This window comes from Chanodichthys erythropterus, chromosome 17 (assembly GCF_024489055.1).
Source record: "Chanodichthys erythropterus isolate Z2021 chromosome 17, ASM2448905v1, whole genome shotgun sequence".
NCBI lineage: Eukaryota > Metazoa > Chordata > Actinopteri > Cypriniformes > Xenocyprididae > Chanodichthys > Chanodichthys erythropterus.
This window is the reverse complement of record NC_090237.1, coordinates 27,372,738-27,381,946: the sequence shown is the minus strand read 5'-3', so window position 1 is coordinate 27,381,946 and position 9,209 is coordinate 27,372,738. Positions and strand designations below refer to the sequence as shown.

The 9,209-nt window shown below is 38.9% G+C and overlaps 1 protein-coding gene across 8 annotated transcripts in view; it reads left to right on the top strand.

Moving 5' to 3' along the window:
- The first annotated feature begins 4,567 nt into the window (after positions 1–4,567).
- LOC137005136 (NACHT, LRR and PYD domains-containing protein 12-like) overlaps positions 4,568–9,209 on the top strand; it is a 124,631-nt gene continuing 119,989 nt past the window's right edge. For 3 of the 8 annotated variants that reach the window (XR_010892211.1, XM_067365935.1, XM_067365929.1), the window contains exon 1: positions 4,568–4,761. Coding sequence is in view for 1 of the 8 variants with exons in the window: in XM_067365935.1 (XP_067222036.1) it covers positions 4,700–4,761 (62 nt within the window). In the remaining 7 variants the exon portion in view is untranslated. Of the gene's footprint in view, positions 4,762–5,050; positions 5,110–9,209 lie in introns of those variants that run through there. The other 5 variants (XM_067365931.1, XM_067365932.1, XM_067365933.1 and 2 more) reach the window with 4 other exon arrangements.

The following is a 9,209-nucleotide window of genomic DNA, read 5'->3' as shown; positions in this document are numbered from 1 at the left end:
CTCGGAGTGTAACAGGTCCAGCCACAGTACGGACGCGCTTACGACTCAGGGGTTTGCCGGTTATTGACTTGATCTTGTAGATGGTCGGAGACGGTGTGGTCTTGATACGTAGCTGACGACAGATGGCGCCGGAGACGAAGTTGCCGGCTGACCCTGAGTCGAGGAGCGCGACCACTGAAAGGGAGACAGTAGCGGCAGTAAGATTGACGACAGTAGTGAGTGGTTTCATTTTATGAGTAGCAGGAATAATAGCACTCACCAGGGGTCGCGGTGGTCGTGTGGGGCATGCTGCTATCACATGCCCGGGGTTTCCACAATACAGGCAGAGATGCAGGGTCAGCCGACGGCAGCGTTCTTCGGAGGAAAGACGTGAATTTTCTATTTCCATGGGCTCTTGGGCTGGTTCTGGAGTGCTGACGGGTTCGGATCGACAGAGGAGCGTGTTGGAAAGTGCCTGGTCCTGGTGCTCTTGAATGCACGCCTGCATGCGAGTGGCGCAGCGAATGGAGAGCTGGATGAATTTTTCGAGGCCGATGGAGTCCTCGCATGCAGCGAGATGCAGCCGTACCCGAGGTTCTAGTCCTTGACGATAGGTGGTTATAAGGGCTTGTTCATTCCATCCGCTGAGTGCTGCAAGCGTTCTGAAGTGCAAAGCATAGTCGTAAATAGACATTGCTCCTTGTTTTAAATTATAGAGTTTCTCACCAGCTGAAGAATCTGTGATCGGTTTCCCGAACACTTCCCGGAAGTGGGAAATAAACGCCGAGTAGGATTGGGTTACAGCGCCCCGCTGGGACCAGATGGAATCGGCCCACTTCAATGCTTTGCCGCTGAGCTGAGAAATGATGAAAGCAATCTTGGAAGTATCACTCGGGTACAGGTGCGGCTGCATCTCCAGGACCAGTGTGCATTGCAGCAGGAATCCGCTGCAATCCTCCGCCGATCCTGAGAAGGGCGCCGGTTTGGCCATGGGACTGGCGTACGGCGGTAGTGAAGGAGAACTGTTGACATCGGTGTTGGAGCTAGCTGGTGCAGGTGAGGGGACAGTAACTGGAGCTGGCGGTGGTGGATTGATGGTAAGTGTGCGTCGCAACGCATCCACCAGTTCCTGGAATGGATCCGGTTGGCTCATACTGGGTCACGGTGTGGTCCGGTCTTCTGTTACGGGATACAGGAGACGGACACAGTAGTAACAGGTATTGGTAGTTTTATTGACCACAGTAGAGCGTGCAACAACAGACAGGTGAGTGAACTGATGATAGATGGATTTAAGCTGATGATATGAGGAATAGTTACTGTCCTTTCTTTTGCAGGTTGAGATACGTTGGAGCTTTGAGATCGCTGGAGTTATCTGGAGCTGGCTGACACACACCCACACAGCAGACGAGGCACACGAAGGGAAGGTGAGACGCTGGAGACAGGTGAGTATACGAAGAGGAGTCCTTAAGGTAAGCATCACATGGAGTATATGCGAACGAGACCGTACATAGAGTGCTGTGTGCGTGTGTGCTTTGTAGTGCTGTTGATGAGTGAGGTGATGAGGTGCAGGTGGCGGTGATCAGTACTCTGGAGACTGTGAGCATTGTGGTTGGGTGACATTGGAACCTGACGTGTCTGTGACAGTATTTCACAACACTTCAGCTTGTGATTCTTATTAAGTGAGGGTCATATTTTAGGATTCTTTACATAACCTAAGTCTCTGAGATCCTGATATCTCGATATCTCGATAGTCTTGCACTTCTGGAGACTCCATGTAGGTTGCAATTCTGGAATAAGGTGCATGGCGCTGGAGACTAAAGGGTTCCTGATGGTTTCCACACTTAATTCTTCACATTAATTATTAATTCTTTTGCAGTTAAAATGTGTCTTTTCTTTTCCACCTGTTTTTGGCTGACCCTTCTGACCCAATGAGCATTTCACTGTCCAAAGGTCATGCCTTAACTTTGCAATTTCTAGTATTGCATCCATCTCATGAGCATTTAATAATTTTTGACTTTACAGTCTGAGTTAAATCTCTTTTTGGCTCATTTTGCCTGTAAAAGAAAATCTGCCTAATAATTCTGCACACCTGAATATAAGGCATTTTCATTTCCAGCCTTCATTAACAATTATATATCACTTATAAATGATTAAATACAAAATTAATAGTAGTAATTAAGATTGGTGTGGATTGGAATTGGTAAAATGTGCTTGGAAAAAAAATATGATTAGAAAATCAACTTGCCAAATAATTCTGCACATGATGTAAGTATTAGGTCTCTGCGGAACAAAAGTGGGCGTTTCTGAATTTGTGGGTGTTTATCAAGGGCGTAATTTCCACTGGGGGGGGGGAGATGGGGGCATGTCCCCCCCACTTTTCAAAATCCTGTTTGTGTCCCCCCCACTTTCAAATTAATTTATGATTTTTTTAACCGCACGCCGTCATGGAGGAGCAGAACACAGAGAGCGTATCTGTGTCTATGCGTGCGTTCGCATCCAAGAACGTTGCATGCACACTCTAAAAATAGCTCAGTGAAGGTTCTAATGAGCAGGTTTCGCCATTGCGGCACAGTCAGCGATGAAACGCCAGAAACGGCAACAGATGACTTCATGAAATTAAAGAAAGGAGATGTGAGTTGGTTGATTCAGTAAATTAGCTCAGGTCAGGATAATCATATTTTCTGTCTACACCTGTTGATGTTAACCTTGACTGAGCTAACGTTAACATACACCAGTGTGATACCTACATTAACTAGACTGTGGCTGCCCGCCACATTGTAATTTGTCCCGCCACAGTCTCAAAATGAAACAGAAATTAGGCTTGTTGCGATATTTAAATAACGTCTGATGATTGCGCTATTTTATACGGCAAAAGTGGGAGTAATTGAGCTAAGGAAATAGACTAGCACCAATTAAGTTTTCGTGCACTATATTCAAAGTTATCTGAAGCCATTCCATAGCTTCATGTGAGGGACAGAAGAATATGTACATCGTTAACTTTTAAGTTCACGGAAACTCTTCTTCCCTCAGCTGCAGCTGTCAATCATTCTCTGTTCAGCACTCAAACAGCGCGTCGCGTTCGGTAACGACAGTCAGCATGGTAAATCTCTCCAATATGATATATTCCGATTATAATACTTGATATGTAGATAAAGGGCTGTGGATTGGCATAAACTAACTTGATCTTGCTGGAGTTTATTGCTGTTTCTAAACGATGTCATCAACTGTTAGATGCAGATATACACAGGGATTCTCTTTGTGCCAAACATTTCTAATGCGCAGCGCAACTGCGCGCTCTGACTCGATATTGCTTCAAGCGGTTTTTGCTGCTGTTTTGAAGCGTTTCATATTACTATGGTTTTGCACACTGAAAGATTATTAATAGCATATTTTGTTCTGTCGTATCTATCATATCTTGTTGCCCCATTAAAAAGATGCACAATACATTTAAAAATAAATGTCTTTTAATCTTACATTAATATAAATACATATAATTCTATACATATAAATATAAATCTAATCTATTTTTTCTTCATTTTATAAGAATACAAATAGTAATTTTAAACTTTTTGTTAACATTTGGATTTTATAAAACTGTGCAAAGTTTGCTGCTGAATTATATACTTACCTAGTTTATTTATTTATTTATTGGTCAGCTTATGATTATATATTTTTATTCATTTGTTGTTTTCTGGATTGTCAAAGAGTGACCATTAGTTGCACAAATACAGATGTATAGATACAGGCCCCTGCTAATAAATTAATTCAACAAAGGTAACCTCTTTTGCTACATATTTTTAATGGTTTAAATGTGTACTCTACATGTTTGACCACTTATGAACTATCAATTATCCTACTATATGTTGTGTATGTGACTAATGTGCCCTACCATCACCAATAAATAAATTACTATTAGAGCACAAAATTGTTTACAAGAGAACAAATTTCTTCATTGATCTAGTCACTTAATTTTGCTCTCAGAATGCACCAGATTTATGCATTTAAATTTAAAATGTACAAAACCTTCCTACATGGGGCATGTGAGTAATTGTAATGGGATGATCAGGTTCAGATATCTAAATCAGAGAATATCATCGGGCGTTTGGCGGGTGGATGATTTATTTTTAACAGTGGATTCAGGTACAACTCAATGCACAGACTTTTTCTTTGTTCAATTTGGATACTGAACATGGGTTGGAGCTCTTTATTTTGAACTCTCAAAGTTCACCAGATTAATGAATTTATCTTTAAAATGTACAACATTTTCTTCCGGGGGGCATGCCCCCAGACCCCCCAGAGGGTGTGTGTCCCCCCCACTTTTCAAACCAAAGTTACACCCTTGGTGTTTATAAATCATGCAACGAAAATGAATCCCCTTCATCCCACCCCACCCCTAAACTATACCCACACTCTGACGTGGGCAAATCAGGTAACGCTCTCAAAAACGCCCCTCTGTTTATGGCCTCGCCCACTGATCTGGTAACTCCTATTACTGTCCTGCAGAAACATGTACTTGGCAAGGTGTAGTCAGAAGGACTTCTGAGACTGCTGCCACCTGCTGTTTGTATTCTGTCAACGAAGATTAATCTCTCTCTCTCTCTAGCTCTGTCGTCGTTCATAAGTGCTGCCTGCAGAGAAATCAAAAGTGAAAGGATCTCCTATACGTGACGAACAGCGATTAAAGCGGCCATTCTGAAAGCTTTTTGGAATTAAAGACTTTATGACCTGTTTTGTTGTGCATGCTGGATCAAATTTGGGACATGTAAATAGTGCTACAAAACTGTAAGTATTTTTTATTCTTGCCACAAGACTGCGATCAAGTTAACTTTTATTATTGTTGTTGCCATAGATGGTTCTACGAAATAAATTATTGTTTTACCTTCCCAGTATTTTGTAGCGAACCTGCGTTATGTCTATGTTCTAGCAGTAAAGGTTGCTAAGTTTTTCCCATTTCACTTAAAACGGGCATACAACAACACTACACACTTTTTTTGTTGGGATGTGCGCAACAACTAATTTCATTAACGTTTAAACGGAAATGTTGCAACCGTCTAGTTGACAAGTCGAAGAAAAAAAAACAGAAGCTAGCAGCACATCAGCCTGGAGAGAGCTGAAGAAAGATGTCTAACAGTAGGCTATATGTTTGTGAATTATGTTGATTGTTGCAATTGTTCAATAATAATTGTTAATTTATGATAAAGCATTCTATTAGCTTACCTATAATTGTTGTTCAGTTAGGTACAATGTAAGAAAAAATGGTAGAAAACAGAAAATATACTGGTAATTTTCTGCCAGGACATTATCTGTTATGTGTAATCCTAAAACACAAAATACAATGCCTAACTTATGGATAATTCCTTCATATTACAACAGTAGGTTACATTGTGTTCTACGGAATACACCGCTTAAAACTATTGTTCAAAATGTGTAGTTTTACAACAATAGGAAAATGTAATTGTTCAAAAATGTGTAACTGTTTAATAATTCAATGTTGTATTTAAAAATAAAAATATCTGATCATAAAGATGTATATTACAAATAAAATGTTTGTTATTTTTTATGAGCAAATTTAAATTAACATTTCAAATCATTTTTTAAAGCATATTTTACACAATAACTAAATACGTTTTGCGTCATGGTTACGTGATGACATCACACCGTCATTTAGCAACTTTTAGCAACAAATCGACCTACCTTTAGCAACTTCCCCTGGAAGGGAGCGAACATGTTCAGTTCGAAAGGCTGAAAACATTGATGCACCACTTCACAGGAAGCGGAGAGCGAAAATCACCCCAACTGTCATTGCGCACGTCACCAGTCAGAACTAACGATGGAGCAGAGCCGTTGAATTGTTTTAAACAGCTTTACGTACACCGCCCTCCAAAAGTTTGGAAACACCCCTGGCAAAGTGTGGTTTTGGACAATATCAGCATAAATCCTTATCATTTTTGGTGCAAATACATTGCAGTAACTTGACATTATCATTGAAGACCAGCAATAATAATTTTCATTTTGATTACATAATAATGGCAATATATACATGTCAAAGTCAGACATGCCCCTTTGCCAGCTGTGATGCCTGGTTACTGGTTTAAACTTGGCCCAGGTTTGTAAAAGATTTTTGGGTCAGCACACCCTAATAGCTTCAACAATTGATTGCCAATTAAGTTTAGAATACAATGAACCAATTAGAACCCAGTTTAGGTCAGATAGCTGCTAATGGTGGATATTTTGATGAATCGAAAATTTAAGTTTTTTTCTATGTATAAACTGTTTATATAATTAAATATGTTTTCGTAGTTTGTGTTGTCCCTTATCATTGCACAATTACCACAAATTAAAAAGGATTCATGCCAATATTAAGACCATGGATTAAAAGGGGGGTATCACACACAGTTTCTGCCAATCTCATGTTAATCTTGAGTACCTACCTATAGAGTAGTAGTGCATCTTCATATCTCCAAAAGTCATATGTTTAATCATATTTATAAAAGATACATATGCTGAACCGAGTATTTCTGAAAACAGCTGAGCGCCTGGAGGTGTATCCTGTAAGTGGAGCTAGAGTCATGAGAACGCGCAGCTTTTGTGTAGAGATCGTCTGCAGGCTATCAATGGTCAGCTAAGCAATTGTATTTAAACACACAATACACCATTGCATTATCCCTGGATAACTTTTGAATCACTATAATGAATATAGCGTATGAATGATGAATAATGAATTTATTTCACTACGTTAGTGTTGTTTACATTATGCACTTAGGCACCTATTGCCAACAAAACAGACATTTGATGCAGTTTTACTCACCACCTGCTGTTCCGACTCATGACCGGGATCATTACCGCTGTGACCACTCCATCTTTCAGTTTCAAACAATCTGTAAATCCAGCCCTGAACTGGGCCTTGTTTAGAAAACCATAAGCACCGATACTGAGGGCTTGAGCAGCCACGGAAAAACATGAGATATTCTCCATTCATTTTAACCATTAAAAAAGTGATTGTAACTATCAGTTTCTATGGTTATTTTAATGACAAATATTGAGAGCGCATCAATGTAATGCGTGAGAACAAAACTCTCAGCTCCACTGGGTTCTTTGGGAAGCAAGGTTATCTTTCCCTCACAACCAAAAACACACTTCTTTGGTGATACTGTTTATTTTGTGAAGTCCTGTGACCTGTGCAGCGCTGCTGACGACTTCTGTAAACCCGAACGCGCGTTGATGGGCGTGCTTTTGCTCTCTCGCTCTGGTCGACATGTGCGCGCCCTTCCGGGAGAAGTGCCCGTACAAGGAATTCCGCCCCCGTTGACATCACTCAGGCCGACACTCGACAAAAAAAAATCCGAAACGTGAAGATTTGGAAGAGAATTTTTGGAACAGAAACATGTCATACGTCCTCCAACTCATGTTTTGAAACTTTGGTAATGTTTAGCATGAGAATCCAACTCTTTAACAGTTTAAATAAGTCAGAATACCTGAAATAGCATTATACCCCCCTTTAAGGAAATATATGCACAGTTAACCTGGATTGATCAGTTCACTGATGGCAAGTTGATAGAACCCAAGTGCAGTTTATTTAACGTGAATCCAAATATGAGCAAATAAACACATGAGACTAGGGAAGCACATGACATGATCACAATGAGGACAAGGGAATCACATGACATGGGAGCACATGGCAAACCAGAAAACATCACAATGAAACTTGAACATAAAACAAAACCGAAACTAGACATGACAACCAAATCAGAATTTATTTTCATATGGCATGACAGTTATAGCTTCAAATCTGTTAGTCAATTAATAGCTGCAATAGTCATACAAGTACATAATAAATATCTAAGTTTAGATTATATTACATTAGTTGTAGGCCTAAAGTGTTCTTTGTATGTATATTATATGTAGCCTATTATTATGTAATTATTATTATTATAATTATTATTATTATGTAGCCTTTTATTAGCCATAATCTATTTGATCCCGTCATTGCTTTTCTTTGATCTTTGATTCTTTGTTGCAAGGCATTCCAAATAAGCGATTGTCAGCGAAGTCCACTTCAGCTGATATCCCGTGCTCAGGGATTAGGGAGCAGTAAACACTGCATAGGGACCCTAGGTGCGTTCTGATTGACAGGGTCCCTACACAATGTTCACTGCTCCCTACTCCCCCTGAGCAAGGGAAGTGGACTTGAAGTGGAAGTGGATCCGTTGAAGTAGACTTTGCTAACAATAATCACTCTTTTGGAATGATGATATAACAAATATTGTAATTCACTATACTTTCAAATTTAAAATCATATAATAGGCATAATGCATTATGTATCTAATAAATATAATCAAAACATTATCAAAACATATAATCAAAACATTAGTCTATTAGTTGTATTATTTGGTTACAGACTACTTGTATAAAGAGATTGCTGTAGATTTTACATTAGCTTAGCTTACTCACCTGTAGATGTTGTTAATGATGGCAATCCCAAGAATAGACTGCAAAATAACCTCTGACATTGCAGAGGACATGATCCAGACCACAAATTTGAAAATAAAACAAAAGATGTAGGCTACTTAGCAGTGGTGTTGCTTAACTCAGTTTTCCACAGTATTTCACATTAGCTCACTGTGTTACGACCCCTTGCTCAAGGGGAGCAACAAAAAACAAAGGACACATGTAAACCAAATGATAGGCTCAAAAATAAAGTTTATTTAATTATAAATAAAAACAATAAACTATAAATGAAAACATTTAAAGGAAATAACACTGTTTCTGAGTCCATCAGTAACATCAGCAGGGCTCAGCGCTAAGGATTTTTTCTACTGGCCCAGTCGGGCCAATGGTTAAAATTTTTTTCTTGCCACAACAAAAAATTAATAAAAGTAAAAGACAAGAAAATGCGCCTATAAAATAAGCATAGTTATTTGTTTTCGTTGTCTTTGTTACGTTTAACCTCAAATACAATAAAGCTACTAGATTAACTTATATTTTTAATATTGTTAGACAAATAAACAGTAAGTAATAAAATAGTAACAAATAATCAAATTACGAGTAATAGCACAAATAAATACAACAGAACAAACATATAAATTAAATAAATGGTGATTTTCAAGTTTTTCATGCAGGTTTAAACAGGAGATTTTGTAATTTGACAGAAATTGTAATTTAATGTTTAACTATGTAACTATAGAATAAATTAAACTTTATTAAAGTTAATCAGTCAAGAGCAGTTACAG